This window comes from Electrophorus electricus, chromosome 3 (assembly GCF_013358815.1).
Source record: "Electrophorus electricus isolate fEleEle1 chromosome 3, fEleEle1.pri, whole genome shotgun sequence".
Lineage (NCBI taxonomy): Eukaryota > Metazoa > Chordata > Actinopteri > Gymnotiformes > Gymnotidae > Electrophorus > Electrophorus electricus.
The window spans coordinates 31,250,778-31,268,674 of record NC_049537.1 but is presented as its reverse complement, the minus strand read 5'-3'; the positions used below and the strand labels follow the sequence as shown (position 1 = coordinate 31,268,674).

Genomic DNA, 17,897 nt, shown 5'->3' with positions numbered 1-17,897 from the left:
TTCTTTTAAGTATACTTTTTAAGTAAAATCATAGCATTTTTGTTTGTTTTTGGAGTGTGAACATACTTATTGCTCGGTAATAATACACATAGCAAAGTAGAATATGGAAGTGAGAAACATACATTCCATAAATACATTCAGAACTGAAATAGCTAAAGCTTTATTTGCTGAAGCCAATCAAATAATTGTGTAGCTGTGCACTTGCACGGTGTCCCGAAATGTAGGAAACGTTACGTTATGGAATAAATCAACCATTATGTTCTGGTGCCCTCTGTTGTCTGCTTCCAGTCCTGCAATTCCAAACACGGCTTGCGAGGCACCATTAAAGCATGAACACGGTATATGACGGCGTATAAGGTCTACGGGTTAAAGCCATATCCTATTCTAATAGATCTGACAGCCCGGGCGACTCCTCGCGTGTGTCTTTGCAGCGCCCTCGAACGTGGCGAATCCGACCAGCGCGCGCCTTCTCGCGAGCCGGCTACCATAGTTACCACTACACACACTCACGCGGGCCGAGGGCGCTGAGCAGGCGGACTGGCAGGCGCCGTCTGAGTTTTGCATTTTGGTAAGAAAACAGCTGCTGTAACGTGAATAAAAGACGTGCAGCCAACGAAGCTACCTGTCTGCTGAACCAGAGCTGGCTGAATAACTACTAAAGAAACTCATTTTAAAGCTGTGGCTAGCTAATGTGAACTGCTTGGTTTGCATCAGATCAAATATCTTTGGATGGTTTTGGAGCGGAGTTATTCCAGCTAGGTTAGCTAGGTCTGTAAAGCACGCCGCTCCTCAGGCTGAAGACGCTGTCCGGGTGCCCGCCGTCTGCTACTCGCCCCGCCTAGCTTCATATCTGCCGAAGCTTGAACATTGCAGGCCGGCGCATTTTTAGATCCTTAATTGTCCCTCAGTGTTTTTTGTTTTTGTTTTTTTTTACAATGGCATCCCGTTTGAACGATGCACACGACAACCCTTTGGCTGACAACCTGATAGAGACTGAAGCTGAGACTGAGTTTCTGCTTGAAAAGCCTTCCTGCTTTATAATCACTGGAAAACCAGTGAGTTATTTCCGTCCTTCCAACCCTGCACTAGGCATGCCTCTCAGCTATTAGTTTGGCACACTCTCTTATTTAGCCTAATTATTTCAAAACACTTTTATTTTAGCTTTCTTTCTTGTTTTAATTGTTTGTTTTGAATTACATAGCATCAGTTTGAAATGTAGACTGTGTCCTGTGCTGTTTAAACTGACGTTTGGAATTCTGGACATATTTTTCCTTTACAGGGTACTGGCAAGTCTACCCTTGCCAGAAAATTAGCTCAAACCTGGAAATGTGTGCTCATTGATGGTAATCGCTTGTCCTGTTTATTGTTTTTATGATGTCTGTATGATCCACACACACACACACACACACACACACAAAGTACACAGAGGTTCTGGAGAAAAAATGTGTACTACAAATTTGAATATCTCTACAACTCTGTGTGTGTGTGTCTTTAATTATAGAAATTATTTAATTTAATTAAAATGATTAATATTTTCGTTTGGGTTTCTTTGTTGTTTTTTCTGCATATATAAGATATGGAGTTGCTCAACAGTCATATCCGGGATGGCACAGAGCAAGGCAGAGAGGTGTGTGTGGTTCTGGGCTCATTTTATTTAGTTTGTGTTCGGCGAGGTTACATTGTGCACCTCCTATGGTCTCATATGATGTTTTTATCCTCCTTAGCTCTCTGCTCTGCTGGCCACAGGACAGAGCATTCCGGAAGAGAAGGTCGCCATGCTCGTGCTTGAGAAGCTTAACTCACCAGAAGTAGAAAACTATGGTAAGAATGACCTGTAATATTTTGTATGAAAACCATTCAAGGTAAATCATTTTTTTGGACTTGGGATCTTAAATAATTCAGCGATAAACCTCAAATACAGATGTTTTCACATTTGTGGTCATTTAAAATGGTTTTAAAGGGTTTATTTGTTAAATACTTGGTTTTAGAGTCAAAATTTTCAATTTAACTCTTAGCATAAAAACAATATAACAAAGTTAGCAATAGCATATCTTCAGGGTAGTTTGTGAATTATTTACTGTCAAAAACAAGCTCTCATTTTGGCCTCCTCCTCTTGATAACATTGTCTCCTGTACCACCTGCTACCTGATTCTGGATTAAATTAGAATAATATGCTTTGCTCCTGCTCAGTGGCCTTGAAGGTCTCTGCATCGTGTCCTCAGATGCCCACAGAAACATTATTGAATTGATGAGTTTTCTTTATCAGACACTGTTTTGCATCACTCTGCACCTGGTACAGAGACCTTCAGAGGCTACTAAACTGAGTAGATCATCACAGATCATCTCTTGAGAGTGCAGAATAATATTTAACTTTAACTCTCTTTTACCGAAAAACATTTTATTACCTCGGTACTTGCCCAAAAAGTACAAATTGTTATTAAGGTATAAGCTTGACAGTTAGCTAGTAGGCTAGATCCAGTTATCTGTAGTCCTACCCTGCTGACTGTGCAGTTCTGGCCTTATTTAAAGAATTTACTTCTGTCTGCATGACATTTTATTCTCACGTAAACATGTACGATGATGATTCAGAAATATTTCCTTCTGGACTGGACTGCTGATAAAGATTTGACACAGATGGAAGCCAAAAACTCACTGAGAATGTGTGAGAATGTGAAGAAATGCATCACTTAACCACAACATACAGTTGACGTGGAGCAGTAAAGTAGAATTAATAGCACAACTGTTATATCTCTACATTAGGTAGTATATTAGTTATGAAAAGGCAATAGTTTGCAATGTTTTAAATTTTGCCTGAGGAAGTGTACAGAAGGTAGTATTTGTGATTTCTGATTAATAAAAAAATAGACTAAAATCTATTTAGATGACCTTAAATGCTGACTTGTGTTTGTTTTGGTTGGGCAGGTTATGTTCTTTCATGTTGGCCATCGATGTCTGAGGAATACCTGAGTATACATGAGCAGATAGAGCTGGTCAGAAATCTGAAGCTGGCCCCAGACATCATAATCAATGTCAAGGTACCCCTTCTGTAGTCTGCAAGTGTGTACCGCTCAGTGAGAGACTGTCTGGTACAGTAAATAAAGAACAAAGATGTGACAAACACTGGCTGATATGGTCACCTGAAAGCCTTCCTGGAGGCTTCCCCTTTCTGTTTGGGTAGCAGTTTGTCGGCACGGTTTGTTTTGTTCTGGTGCAGTGTCCAGACGGGGACCTGAGGAAGCGGCTAGCTGGGCAGCGGCAGCACCCACAGACAGGCCGCGTGTTCCTCAGAGAAGAGTGGCACCCTGGGAACAACGAGACAGACAAAGCAAGGAGTGAAACCGAGGATGAAGTTGGTGAGGAGGAGGAGGTATGGCCAGACTCAATGGAAAGAATCGATGCATACAGCTGTGTAGTGGGGGTGTGGGTGTGTGTGTGAGAGAGCGGTGGAGAGTCACCTTATAAGTGACAAGATTGGAGTGAAGATGTGAATGCTAATGGTTTTGTGTGTGTGTGTGTCCGCATATGTGTGTGTGTGTGTCCGCATATGTGTGTGTGTGTGTGTGTGTGTCTGCATACGTGTGTGTGTGTCTGCGCGTGTGTGTGTCTGCATGTGTGTGTGTGTGTGTGTGTCTGTGCCTGTGTGTGTGTGTGTGTGTGTGTGTGTGTGTGTCTGCATATGTGCGTGTGCGTGTCTGCATATGTGCGCGTCTGCATATGTGCGCGTCTGCATATGTGCGCGTCTGCATATGTGTGTGTCCGCACGCGCGCGTCTGCATGTGTGTGTGTCTGCGTGTGTGTGTCTGCGTGTGTGTGTCTGCGTGTGTGTGTCTGCGTGTGTGTGTCTGCGTGTGTGTGTCTGCGTGTGTGTGTCTGCATGTGTGTGTGTCTGCATGTGTGTGTGTGCATATGTGTGTGTGTGTGTGCATATGTGTGTATGTGTGCATATGTCTGCGCATGTGTGTATGTGTGCATATGTCTGCGCATATGTGTGTATGTGTGCATATGTCTGCGCATATGTGTGTATGTGTGCATATGTCTGCGCATATGTGTGTATGTGTGCATGTGTGTTTGCGCATATGTGTGTGTGTGTGTGTGTCTCTGCGCATATGTGTGTGTGTCTGCGTGTGTGTGTCTGCATATATGTATGTGTGGGTGTGGGTGTGCGTGTATGTCTTGCATGCATGCATGCATGTGTGTGGGGGTGTGTGAGGTGGAAGAGCTAGAGCTGCAGAAGGACATGATCGGTCACTTGGTGAGGGTGAAGGAGAATTTCCCAGAGGAGGCCTACCACAGGATTCTGGACTATAAAGACACTCTGCTCAGACCTTTGGAGGTGAAGAATCTCAGCGGGACACACAGATGTGTTCACAGACCTTTTAAGTCAAACCCACCTGCTGAAATCTTTTTGTGTCTGATTTATCTGTCCAGGACTTTATGGCAGATCATGACCCTCAGTACCTATTTGAACTAGATGGAAACAAAGACCCAGAGGAACTCTTTTTGGTGCGTGAGTCCTGTCCAGCTCAGCCTGGCCTGATGCCCCCCGAGGAGACTGTAATAGCTCTAGTAGAACACTATCGTTTAATGTGAGATTTACCTTTTGGATTCTAATGGAATTTTATGTAGAAGCTAATTTGTGCATGCAGGGTGAACCCTGGCCACAGAGTGCTCTAATACGGTGTGTGTGTGGATGTAGTCGGTAGCGGCTCGTCTAGAGTCCATGGCTGTGAGGAGAGCTGCAGTCCCTGTGCGCTTGCTGCAGCTAGGTGAGGAGGCGGTACCAGAGGACACAGACACGGTCAGATATGAACAGTCTCTCTTGGCCTGATCCTAAACGGCGATCCAGAAGGATAGCAGACTTGGCCTTACCTGCACTTCCCGCATATCCCTGTAGGAGGAGCTGCTGCGCGCACTGTCCTCATTCAATACTGTAGTGCCAGGCTTCCGTTGGGGCAGGAGCCGGTGGGGACGCACCTGCCCTGTTGCCCTCAAAGAGGGCAAGAACATCAAAGGCAAACCCGAATTTTCTGTTGGGTCAGTACCCACCAGCACATCCAAATTATACTTCACCTGAAAATTCCAGCATGACTAATGATAACTGAACGCTAATTTAGGCCAGGGTATATGTTCATTCATTATCAGTCATATTAGAACGAGGGTATTTCTCAGGGTGGTTTGTCCAGGATATGTGTTGTTCTGTTCCACCAGCTTCCTGGATAAGATGTATGTCCTGTCCTCCCAAGACGCTCTGGAGAAGTTCATGATGAGCCCAAGGCAGTACCTTCTCCCGCCCATGCCATGCCCACCATGCAGAGTGTCTGTGATTGGACCGCCGTGCTCAGGAACGAGCACTCTGAGCGCACTATTGGCTGAACACTACGGGACAGTGCTGATAGACATGAAGAAGATTATGGAGCCAGTCTTGATGAAGGTCAGGCAAGGAATGCTGGAGGAAGTACGTCAGGATGTGACTACCACTGCCATGGAAAAGGTTCAGATGGAGCTGGATTTGGCATGCGGACCTGGTGAGATGTCACGGGGGTAATTCAGGAAGTGTTGGCAGGCCACAATGCCCTTGGGGCTTCTAATTAAACAAGGCCCAAACCTAGAATCTATAGTAGATGTTTGTTGTGCTGGAGCCATCTCGTGAGCAGATGAAGGTGTGATCTCCTTTGGGGCTGTATCGCTGTGCTTTTGTCTGTAGGTGATGTAGAGGCGAGTGTCAGGGAGGGTGCAGAACCTGAGGAACGTGACCCTGGTGAGGGCCGCTGCACAGTGCCCTGTTCCATGAACTCTTAACTTTTGTCTTATTTCTTATAATTTTCCATAGATGCATCTCCTTATCCATCCAGTGATAAAGGCAGGAAAGATAATGCTTGCTAGCCTTATCTAGCTAGCCTAGGAGGGGATGATTTGCGGATGAACTGATGTTCTGCTGTGACCCCACTCTACTCCCTAATCTACTCCTTAATCTACTCCCTAATCTGAAATGTGGCAGAAATAATTGCGCAGCTCAGACAATCTACTACTCCAGCTCTCAGTTGTCAGGGCTGCGTTAAGGTTATAAATACTCCTGATTCATAAATGTCAGCGCTGTGTTTACCGCCAACGCAGGGCAACCTGCCCATGATGCCATGAGATGCATGTCATTGCTGTGTTGTGTTGCTGTAGAAACGAAGGTGACTGAAGATCACCCGGACGTGCGAGCGCTTGTGGACGAGGCCATGAGGGAGGCTGAGCAGGCGTCTCCTGACCTGCCGGAGGACCTGTGGGTTGACGTGCTGCAGAGGAGGCTTGCAGAGGTGCGTCCCGTGGAGCACGTCCTCTCCACAGTGCAGAGACACCTCCGTGTTGTGCCCGACTGTGCTATGCATTATCAACAATCTGTGAGCAGAACGTGTGTGGGTTGTGTCAGATTGAGGCTGAGGATGCAGGTGTGAATTTTAAGAGAGGCTGGGTGCTGGACAACTTCCCCACCACCAGAGCACAGACGGCAGCCATGCAGGCGGTGCACACTAGCATCATGCCTGATGTGTTGTTCTGCCTGAGAGACAGTGATGGCGAGGGTAAGGGACAGTTTCTAACACACACACACACACACACACACACACACACACGTGCAGAAAAGAGCTTTATTTTCAATCGTGCATGTTATTCCTACAGTACAAGTGCACTTAATGCTATTCTGTAATGGCCCACTGAGCTCAAAATCTTCCCGTGATCGTACACAGAGCTTAAGGGACCACGTGGGCTCACGCCCTATAGAAACTGTCTGGGATTAAAGTGGAATTTGACTGTCCAACAGGGTGCGACTGGTAGATTAACGTCTAGGGTGGGTTTGATGTTCACGTTTTCAGGGAGCACCGTTCTGAAAAGGCTCTATGAGAGGAACAAGGACATGATAGATGCGGCTGTCCTTGCACGTCTGCAGGAAGAACAGAGGCAGAAAGACACCCAGTGAGTTAGAGCCAAAATGGCTGTTTGAAGCACTGCAGACCACATAGACAGACAGAGTTCTTGTAGTCTTTAGAGCCAGAATGGAGCCTGTGCAAGGCCCAGTTTCATATCACTTCCTTCCTATTTCTGTACTGTATTAAGGCAGCCTGTTCTGGACTCGGAAGAGGACGTGCAGGAGACCAGTGCTCCCTCCAGACTGGACGTGGTGCCTGAGGAGGCTGACCCTACAGGTTCTGATGGCTTATTCACCTCAACACAGTGCGTGAACATGTGTGATGTTATTTGATGTGAAAACACTGTGTTACTGGGAACCAGTGGACTCTGCTGTGAGTATGATGATGGAGATTCCGGAACGGTAGCAGTACATGGTGTATGATAACTATAAATATATTTGACATGTTTTCATGTATTTCTAATTCTCTTTGTTTGTCCTCTAACACAGCATCTGTTGTCTTGCTCTATTTGATATAAAGCAACAGTGTTTGTGTGTCTGTGTGTGTAGAGGTCACGTTGCCTTCTACATGGGAGAAAGGCTATCCTCCTGGTCCAGAGATGACCAAATATAAGCTACAGCACAGGACGTTTCTGCAAGACTGGGACAGGATGGAGCCGTCTGTCACCTGCAGCTACGCTGTACTTGAGATCACCAGCCAAACCCCCCACAACCTGCTGCAGGCGATGGTGGACCACATGGAGCGTATGTGGACTCTGAAAATCCAAGAAGACTCAAACTCTTCACCACAGTTATTTATAACCTGGCTGTGGCTCTCTGACTCTCCTCTGCAGAGACGTTTAAATACGCAGCCTGGGAGATGTCCAGCCTGGACTTGGACGAAGAGGAGGAGGACGCCAAGGTGCTGGCCAAGCTGGGCAAAGAGGAAGAGGAAGGAGATGATGAAGAGGCGCAGGAGGCAGAGGTCAGCACACACCCTGAACACCCACTCACCCAAACACTCACACACCCTGAACTCAGGACCTCATACCCACTCAGCATGTCATATCTGTTCCTATGATCTTCCCACTACAAACACCCACGTGTGTGTGTGTGCGTGCGTGTGTTGTTGTTGTTGTTGTTGTTGACAGGAGGGAAGCAGCACTAACAGATGGTTTGGGGACACTCAGCTTTTCTGCCCAGTGGTGCTGAGAGAGAGGGGAATTCTGGCTCCCTGCACCCATGACTTTACAGCCAAGTACAGGGAGAGAGTGTATCGTCTGTCCAGTGCAGAGGCTCGCGACAAGTTCCTACAGCACCCAGAGTGCTACACCTCAACCACCGAGCTACTGAAGGCAGGGCAAACACACGCGCGCAGACACGCGCACACTCACGCAGGCACACACTCGCGCGCACACGCAGACACGCAGATGTACACACTCGCCCGCAGACATGCAGACGCAGACACGCACGCAGACACTCGCGCGTACGCACACTCACACGCAGGCACGCACGCACACGCGCTCACGCACGCAGACACGCACACACGGAGACACGCTCACGCGCACACACGTAGACGTGCTCACGCACGCAGACACGCACACGCACGCACACACACAGACACGCACACACGGAGACGCGCGCACACACGTAGACATGCTCACGCACACAGACGCGCTCACGCACGCACACACACAGACACGCACACACGGAGACACACTCGCGCGCACGCACACATGAAGACACACACACCTTTGTTTTTGAAAACTGTGAAAGGTTGATCATAATGACTGGGCAGAGGGCATCACTGAGGTTTTCTCCTCTTATTGTTCGTGGACACTGCTGGCGTTTCCTCCATTTCCGTGATGGCGCCCCTAACAAGCATTTATCTGGCAGTATGTTTTCTCCCTCTTCCCAGACCCCAGCCGTGCGCCTCTTCCAGCTGGGAGTGCGCGGCTCTGGAAAGACCTCGCATGGCCGCTGGCTCGCGGAGCAGCTGGGCCTCTTCCATGTGCAGTTCCGTGAGCGGCTCCAGGAGCTCATCCTGCCCAAGACCCAGCGCCGCGTGCCCTACGCCGACGAGGCCGAGCCCCCGGAAGAACAGGAGGCCGAGGCGGAGCCAGAGCAGAGCCTCACCATTGACCCTGATCACTCAGAGGTAGGGGACGCCGTTGGGAGTGTGTGCAGGGGAGCTCTGTTCTGATTTCTTGTCAATGATGAGTGGTAATAATCGTCCCCTATAGGGTGCTTTATGTGGTTGGTTAGTACTTTCTGAATGCATGTGACTGACTCTGTGTGCTGGAAACAAACGAAGGAGGAGAAACCGATGCTGACAGATGAGGAAGAGGCCATCAAGGCGTATCTGTCGGACAGAGAACCGTTACCACAGGAGATGATGGAGTTGATCGTGGCAAAGCTATGGGATGAAGAGCCATATAAGTGAAGAGTTGTTCACACAGCATCAGTGAACCTCGCATAAACGCACCCAGGAAATTCAAAGACACATACACACACATCTACACACGTTTTCTCCATTTTTGTGCCCGTCTCTCTATCTCACAGATCCACTGGATTTATTCTGGAGGGCTTTCCTCTGCTTCCAGAGGAGGTGTCCTTTCTGGTGAAGCGTCACCTGTACCCAGACGCTGTGGTGCTGATGAAGTTAGAAGTAACGGAGGTGGTGCACCGCCTGCTGTCCCCACGGCTCACCCGCTGGAGGGAGAGACGAACCCGACGGAGAGAGCGTATGCAGCTGCTTAAAGAGCTACGCGGAAAAAACAGGGTGAATGGGGGCGGGGCCTAGAACTTGAGTAGGTGGGTGTGGTCAGAAATTAGTGGGGGCAGGGTTATTGCTGGCTGTTGAACCTATAGCTGAGTGAGAAGACAAGCAAGGGGTCGTCCTTCCGATCCACAAAACACTGGAACAAATATCAGAAATGGACTGGTCAGCATGTGACTAAAGATTCGGTCATGTGCTCGCTCATTTGCATATTGTGACCTTCAGCAGTATTACTATGGCAGGTCTATATGTTGTGCAGACCTATTGCCTGTGCTATATTTCTTAAACTAATACTTAATCTAAAAATGAATACAGTGAACTTCTGGGATTCTATCATGTGTTCTTCATTACCTGTAGAAGGTGTAACGGGTTTAACTGCTTGTCACCTCCACACTAGCACTCCTTTATCTGTATATATGTGAGTATATGTGAGTCTGTCCATATCTGTGTCCAGGAAGAGGCCGTGAGCCAGCGGAGAGCTGAGCTGGAGGCTGAGCATGCAGCAGCTCTCAAAGTAAGGCGCGTCCTCAGTCATCACGTGACAGCACAGTGGCCTTTAACGTGACATCGCTGAGAGTGGCCTGTCACGTGACAGCAGTGGAAGTGGGAGTGGCCCGTCACGTGACCCAGCTGTCCTTTCCTTACTTAGGAAATGGAGGATGAAGAAGATGAACTGGACGAGGAGCAGCCGGACTGGGAGCAGGAGGTGGAGGCCATGCTGCAGAGGGAGTTTCCCTCTGAGGAAGAAGAAGGTGTGGAGGATGAAGAGTCAGAGATCACTGCTAAGGAGAGGTTGGAGATGGAGATCAGTGAGAGGTTTGACACAGATGACGACAACCTCAGTAGAGTCATGGTGAGAGGTTTGGAGGCCTAACGAGATGCTATGTCATGATTAAATGGACAGCTCCTGGATATTTTTATATTTGTATATATTCTGGATATTTGTAATATTTTTATTAATTTGTAGCATTTAATCTACTGGAGTAGGAAAATCACTAAAATATGTGGTGCTGTGTGTTGTCATGGCCAAAGGTTTTGAGACTGCCTCAGTTTTTTTTAGATCCTTTTGTCAGATGTTTATATGGTATAGTGAAGTACAAAAAACCTTTTATTGACCAATATGTCCAGTTTAAGCAAAGGATTATATTACTTCTGCAATTTGCATTGGCATGCTGGATATCAGCTTCTGGGCAACATCTTGGCTGATGGCACATCATTCTTGCCTAATCGGTGCTTGGAGTTGATCACAGTTTCTGGGTTTTTGTTTGTCCACCCTCTTTTTGAGGATTGACCATAGGTTCTCAATGGGATTGAGATCTGGGAGGTTTCCTGACCTTGGCCCCAGTGGACCCAAGTCACTTGGTTATCACTTTTGCCTTATGACATGGTGCTCATGCTGGAAAAAGCATTGATCATCACCAAAATGCTCCAGGATCATTGGGAGAAGTTACTCTTGGAGGATGTTTTGATACCATTCCTTATTCATGGCAGTGTTCTTAGGCAAACTTTTGAGCAAACCCACTCCCTTGGATGAGAAGCAACCTCTCAGCAATGGTCTCAGGATGCCTCACTGTTGGCATGAGACAAGACTCATGTTGGTGCTCATCTTTTTCTTCTCAGTCATTTGTCCAGATGTCCCAAACAGTCTGAAAGGATAAAGTTATTTTCTCTGATGAAGCCCAAGTCCTCTGCAGTCCAATCCCTGTACTTCCTGCAGAATGTCAGTCTGTCCTTGATGTTTTTCTTGGAGAGAAGTGGCTTCTTTGCTGCCCTTCTTGACACCAAGCCATCCTCCAAATGCCTTCGCCTCACTGTGCCTGCAGATGCACTCACACCTGCCTTCTGCCATTCCTCAGCAAGCTCTGCACTTGTGACCTGATCCTGTAGCTGCATCCCCTTTAGGAGACTTGACTTTATTGGGCGCCCTGAAGCCTTCTCCTTGAAGTTCTTGATAATTTCAATAAATGGTTGATTTAGGTGCTATCTTACAAGCAGCAATGTCCTTGCCTGTGAAGCCCTTTTGATGCGATGCAAGGCAATAATGACTGCATGTGTTTCCTTAGAGAAGAACAGAAGGAAACTTCAAGCACCATCACCCTTTTAAAGCAGACAGTCTGCTCATCTAAACATCATGACAGGGTGGTATCAGCTGCCTTGTCATCATATACCTTACAGTGTTAGTACACAGTACAGTGTAGTATACCCTACAGTGTAGTACACTATACACTGTTAGTATACATTACAGTGTAGTACACTATACACTGTTAGTATACCCTACAGTGTAGTACACTATACACTGTTAGTATACCCTACAGTGTAGTACACTATACACTGTTAGTATACCCTACAGTGTAGTACACTATACACTGTTAGTATACCCTACAGTGTAGTACACTATACACTGTTAGTATACCCTACACTGTTAGTATACCCTACAGTGTTAGTATACCCTACAGTGTAGTACACTATACACTGTTAGTATACCCTACAGTGTAGTACACTATACACTGTTAGTATACCCTACAGTGTAGTACACTATACACTGTTAGTATACCCTACAGTGTAGTATACCCTACAGTGTAGTATACCCTACAGTGTAGTACACTATACACTGTTAGTATACCCTACAGTGTAGTACACTATACACTGTTAGTATACATTACAGTGTAGTACACTATACACTGTTAGTATACATTACAGTGTAGTATACCCTACAGTGTAGTACACTATACATTACCTGGTTTGGGAACTGCACCGCCTTTGACCGCAAGACCCTCCAGAGAATAGTGAGAACAGCTGAGAAGATCATTGGGGTCTCTCTTCCCTCCATCACGAACATCTACATAACACGCTGCATCCGGAAAGCCACCAACATTGTGAAAGACCCCACACACCCCTCACATGAACTGTTCACCCTTTTGCCATCTGGGAGAAGGTACCGCAGCATCCAGTCCCGCACCTCCAGACTGTGCAACAGCTTCTTCCCAGAAGCCATTAGACTCCTGAACTCTGGCTAACTCCAATTCCAATTCAGATTCCAAAATCGGCACTTTTATACATGCTTATACACAGTCACATACACACACACACACACACACACACACACACATATCTATACACACACTCACACGTTGTTTTGCATCAGACTAGTGCTGAAGTCAAACCTCACACAAATAAACTATGCACTCCTGTTGTAGTGTTGCACATTATCCTGCTTGCTGCTAGAGTACTGTACTAAACCAGCACTGTACTCTGAACTGTTCTGGCTGCTACCAGTGGCTGCTATGTTCAGGGTAGCATGTCACTGACTCCTATGCACAGCTCACTTTACATATGCCCAGTACTGTGTACTGCACTAAATAGTTGCACTGTCTACACATTTTGTATTTGTCCTGTCCTGTATTTATTATTGTTCATTTAATGTTTATTTAATGACATTTTTGCACTATATTGGACTGTTTGCACTTGTGTAGCATGTTGTTTTTATGTTGCACCATGGTCCTGGAGGAACATTGTCTCGTTTTTGTTGTGTACTTGTATATAGCTGAAATGACAACAAAAGCCTCTTTGAACTTGTATACACTACAGTTGCTGCTGACAGCAAACTTCAGATTAACTAGACCCTTCAGGTTGAATGCATTCATATTAATTAGACCCTTCAGGCTGAATGCATTCAGATTAATGAGACCCTTCAGGTAGGCTGAATGCATTCAGATTAACTAGACCCTTCAGGTTGAATGCATTCTAAATGTCCCTTGTTCTTTAGGACCTTCTGGAAGATCAGCGGATCCCTCTCCTGACCATTGACGCTGGCCGTAAACCTCACGTCGTGCGCTACCAACTACTGCAGAAAGTCAAGCCTGTGGTGGAGAACAGGGAAGCTCTGTTTCATAAGTGTTACCCCCTCAACTACAGCCTCGCACAAAAGCTCCTGAACGTCTCCTACAAGTTCTACAGTGCCTTTGGGTGCTGGGACCCTGTTCGGGTTAGTATCTGCATATTCATCACAGTCTAGTCTCACTGAACCTCACTGAGTCTTCTCCTAATGTACAAAACATCAGGGCCACAGTATCCGGTGTGTCCAATACTGTGGCTTCTAGCTGTGAGTTATAACGCATATTTTAGCTTCTTGCCTTTGCCAGCTGCTTACTGGTGTACTTGACACACACATACAAATAGATACCAGAAATCAGATCCAGTTCATTTTGGTTGGGTTGAGAACTGTTGAGTTGGTAGCAGGGTTGGGAAGAGCTGGGTTTGGAACTGTTGCCATAGTGCAATAGTAGTAAGCTTTTTTTAAATATACAAATTAATGAATAATATATATGAAAGCACATGATCCAGTGCACCTGAAATGTGCTGGTGTCATACATAAAGCAGGGAAGTGCTGTGGTATTGTGGGTTTGCTAACGTTGTTCTGCTCTGCCATGTGCAGCATGCTGAGGGAGATGTGATCCAGCACAGGCAGACTGCCCTCCATCCCAGCTTCCCCGTCCTCTTCCACCACTTCATTTACTTCTTCGTTTCCAAGGAGACCCGAAACACCTTCATGCTCAACCCCATCAAATACCTCCGGCAGCCGAAGCCGAAGCCCTCGCTGCCCATCAAGCTGGCCATCATTGGTCCACCAAAATCTGGCAAAACCACGGGTTAGTGGTCCGAACCTCCATGACTCAGACCGCCACAGCATATATGATGTATAAAGTTGTAATGCTCCAAAGCTATCTGCATGAAAAAAAGTGATGTGTGTGTGTGTGTGTGTGTGTGTGTGTGTGTGTCCATCCATATGGTAGTTGCCCAGATGTTTGCCAGTGAGTTGGGCCTGGCGCGCCTCTCGATTGGTGATGCCATGCGGATGGTGCTCAGTACCCAGGGCAGCTCAGAGCTGGCCACACAGATGTTGACGCACCTGAGTCTGGGCCAGACGGTGCCCGACGAACTGGCTATTCAGTGCCTGGAGGTGGTGTTGATGGACCTAGTCTGCAGCACACGGGGGTAATTAAGCATTTCACACTGCACACCGCCTGGTGACGTCACATGTAGAAAGAACAGAATCCCTTCTGAGACACACTAACACTTGTAATTCCTTGGCTCATAAGTCATCCCTGTAAAACTACTTTGAATCTTGAAATCACTATTTATTTACTTTGTGGGTATGGCTTTCACTTGGGACCCTTTCCCCAGTTACGTATTGGACGGCTTTCCCATGACCAAAAGGCAGGCCGATCTGATGGAGGCTCGTAGCATTATACCTGTACGAGTGATCGAGCTGCACATGGAAACAGTGGAGGTTGTGAGAAGAGGCCTGGGAGACGAGTCAAAACCCAGCAGGTCCGTCACTCCCACGGTTACTACGTCACAGTCAAGCCTGCATCTCCGCTCATCCGACTGCTAACAGAGCGCTGAGGAAGCTTTGCTTTTCCGCTGTGCTTTTCTCCATGGCAGGCCGTATCCGACACGTGACAGCCCTCAGATCCTCAGCGTAAGGAACTCCTGCTTCCGGCGTGAGGTGGCAAGCCTGCGGCAGCACTTTCAGCAGCAGTACCACAACTGGGTTCCTGTTGACGCGCACAAAAGCAAGTGGTGGGTGTGGGATCGAATTCTACACGAAGTCCAGATCAGCATGGGACATATCCAGGACTACCTTGAGAGGATCCGCAAAGGTGAGAGTCAAATATACTCCATCATATGTAAACAGTATAAGTGCTACGGAATGTTGGGTGTGTTTACTCTGTGTTCTCCAGGCCAGGCTGCCAGGATACAGCACCTGTGTATTACTCCTGCCGAGCTTCAGTCTCGGCTGGGGGAGTTTGGCCACTACTGCCCTGTCAGCCTGGCTCTTCATTACCATCTAGTGGACTGCTCCCTCCACACCTCCCTAGAGCTGGCTGCTGAGTACAGGGGCCACTACTACAAAGTGGCCTCCAGGGAGTATCTTGAGGTGGGATCTAATCTTACAGCACTGCCTGAGGTTGCCTGTGTGTGGAGAGCCATACTTTAGGACTAACACACTTCATCTCCCTTTGTCCATTACAAAAGAGGTTCCTTGAAGCTCCAGAACAGTTTTTGGCACCAAAGTGCCCTTATTTGCTGCCCCCTGCTAAGCTGCTGCCCCACAGGCTGACCGCAGGCCAGGTGAAGAGCCGCTTCCCTCAGCAGGTGGAGATGAAGGGCTACTGCCCAGTCACATACCTGGATGGGCAGCAAAGGTACAGCAGTAGAAAGCAGCAGAAAGCTGAGAGCTGGTGCCAGTTTACTTATTGATTGATTTATTGGTAATGCAATATTATACAGCACTGCCTGTTCCCTGGAACACAAAACATTTTGGATTTGATTTTGTCTTTAATTTGAACCTTTGTGTCTGGTTAATAATAGGGAAGTTGTTTTTTTTTCAACATTTACCTAGCACAGTGTTGTAAAATTATGTTGGAGTTTTTTTTTTTTTTTTTTTTTTGTACATTTCTATAGTAGGACATGGCATGAAATCACACAAGGTATATAGAATGAGACAGCAGTTTGCTTTGAAATAACATCACTATATTAGAGCACTGCGGTTTCTCCAACAGCCTTTATCTTAATCTAAGACCTAATGAAGGACAAAATGCATCCATGGTTAAACCTGCATGTCACTGTACTGCCCTGAGGTCATTTGAATGGATTCACTGATCTCTAAATGATCCCTCATTACAAGGGCATCATGTACATTATTTGTAGATTGCTGAGTAATATGTAGAGCCCCTTCCAGTCAAAAAACAAAGCACACATTCAGATGTTCAGACACTCGTTCACAATTTAATCACTAACAGGAGTGTTGTGATTTTTCTTTTCCTTTACACTTGTGGTTGTACTGGTTCATTTGAACCCAAAACGGTGCAGTTCTGTGTCCTGTGCGTGCTTAGCAAAGGTTCTTTTTTAAAAGCATGTTTTCACACCCACCACTGTTATAAAACACTGAAACGGAGTTTTTGAAATTATTTTTAGGAAAATGCTGAAATTGTCCTTTTACATATCTGTGTGTTCTTTCAGATATGCACTATGCATAATAGCTTTTATTATTTTCTTTCTTTATCTGAAGGTATGAGGCTCTGGTACGTGGAAACGTGGAGTTTGCTGTGGAGTATCGGGAGAAAATCTACATCTTTGAGACAGAAGAGAAACAAAACAAGTTTCTACGGTGAGCAGTTATAACAATGAGAAAACCCTCCATATCTGTCACCGAGACTTTTCTTTTAATACTGTAGGATTCTAGTCTGCCTTTAATTCTACTGGATTATAGAGTAATCATCTTACTTGTGCAACTGTTCACAGATCACCTGAGACTTACTGGGACCAGAAACTCCCTCATAAACTTCCACCAATGGGAGACCCAGTGCATCTAACCTCTTTACCAATGCTAGGCTACTTGGAACAGGTACATGGACAGTGACCTGTACATTTTACCCAGGTGGATACTGTGACCATGCTTTCACTCACATGACTTACAATCAACTATTTTATACTTTTGGCTCTCTTTATTTGTGTGTATTCCTACAAGGGAGTGGCTACATCCATCATTAAAGGCATGACGGAGGTGGGGTGTCTTAAGCCAAAGTTCCCTTACCTGAGTGTAAAGAGGTCTGCTATACTCTACCTGGCCTTTCATTTAAAAGGTACATAACCTACTTCTTATAGATCTTTGGCCTGACAGTCTGGATTTGTCACATTTGAGTTCAATGTTCTAATCAAGTGTATCATGCTCTGAAAGGTGAGGTCTCAGGAAAACTACCCCATAAGCATCACTCACAACACAGTACATTCCTCCCATTTTCCACACAGCGTACAACCCCAGGAACTCAGACTACATTCGGGAGAAGTACAAGGAGAAGCTGGCTGGGTTCAAGGAAGCTTGTGAGCTCATCTCCTACCTGGGCTCAGTTATGACTCGCAGGCATAAGCCCCCCCATGAGCAGCCCACTGACTTTGAAGATAAGCTTCACAAGTTCCTGGCCCTGGAGGACGGCACTAAAACAGCCTCAGGGTTGATACAGCTCGGAGGACGTTAAAATGCCCCCATTTACTATATAATCACGGGCATCACATTTAAGTGTTTAATGCATTTTTGATTAACCTTGAAAGACAAATGAAACTTTAATTCATATTAGCAAAATCACATTTACACTACTGAGCATTTTATGTGGTTTTGTTGTTTAATTAAACATCTTTTAAAAAGTGCACATATTGTGGTGTTAC

At 46.3% G+C, this 17,897-nt stretch overlaps 1 protein-coding gene across 2 annotated transcripts; it reads left to right on the top strand.

The window, feature by feature from the left end:
- Positions 1 to 617: 617 nt before the first annotated feature.
- ak9 (adenylate kinase 9) lies at positions 618 to 17,881 on the top strand. Of its 2 annotated transcripts, XM_027022447.2 has the most exons (34): positions 618 to 1,055; positions 1,280 to 1,343; positions 1,575 to 1,627; positions 1,725 to 1,821; positions 2,923 to 3,035; positions 3,215 to 3,367; positions 4,211 to 4,333; positions 4,429 to 4,503; positions 4,697 to 4,798; positions 4,895 to 5,034; positions 5,209 to 5,525; positions 6,172 to 6,302; positions 6,416 to 6,566; positions 6,858 to 6,957; positions 7,099 to 7,187; positions 7,460 to 7,654; positions 7,744 to 7,874; positions 8,041 to 8,244; positions 8,808 to 9,047; positions 9,204 to 9,328; positions 9,452 to 9,671; positions 10,123 to 10,182; positions 10,318 to 10,521; positions 13,435 to 13,653; positions 14,104 to 14,317; positions 14,462 to 14,663; positions 14,853 to 14,999; positions 15,114 to 15,331; positions 15,413 to 15,609; positions 15,708 to 15,877; positions 16,744 to 16,842; positions 16,977 to 17,079; positions 17,203 to 17,317; positions 17,484 to 17,881. In XM_027022447.2, exons 1-34 carry the CDS (start codon positions 936 to 938, stop codon positions 17,708 to 17,710), a joined length of 5,118 nt encoding a protein of 1,705 aa, XP_026878248.2. In that variant the 5' UTR covers positions 618 to 935; the 3' UTR covers positions 17,711 to 17,881. The 2 variants fall into 2 exon arrangements, with proteins under 2 accessions (XP_026878248.2, XP_026878249.2); XM_027022448.2 differs by lacking the exon at positions 618 to 1,055 and having other exon boundaries at positions 1,290 to 1,343; positions 1,556 to 1,627.
- The last annotated feature ends 16 nt before the right edge of the window (positions 17,882 to 17,897 follow it).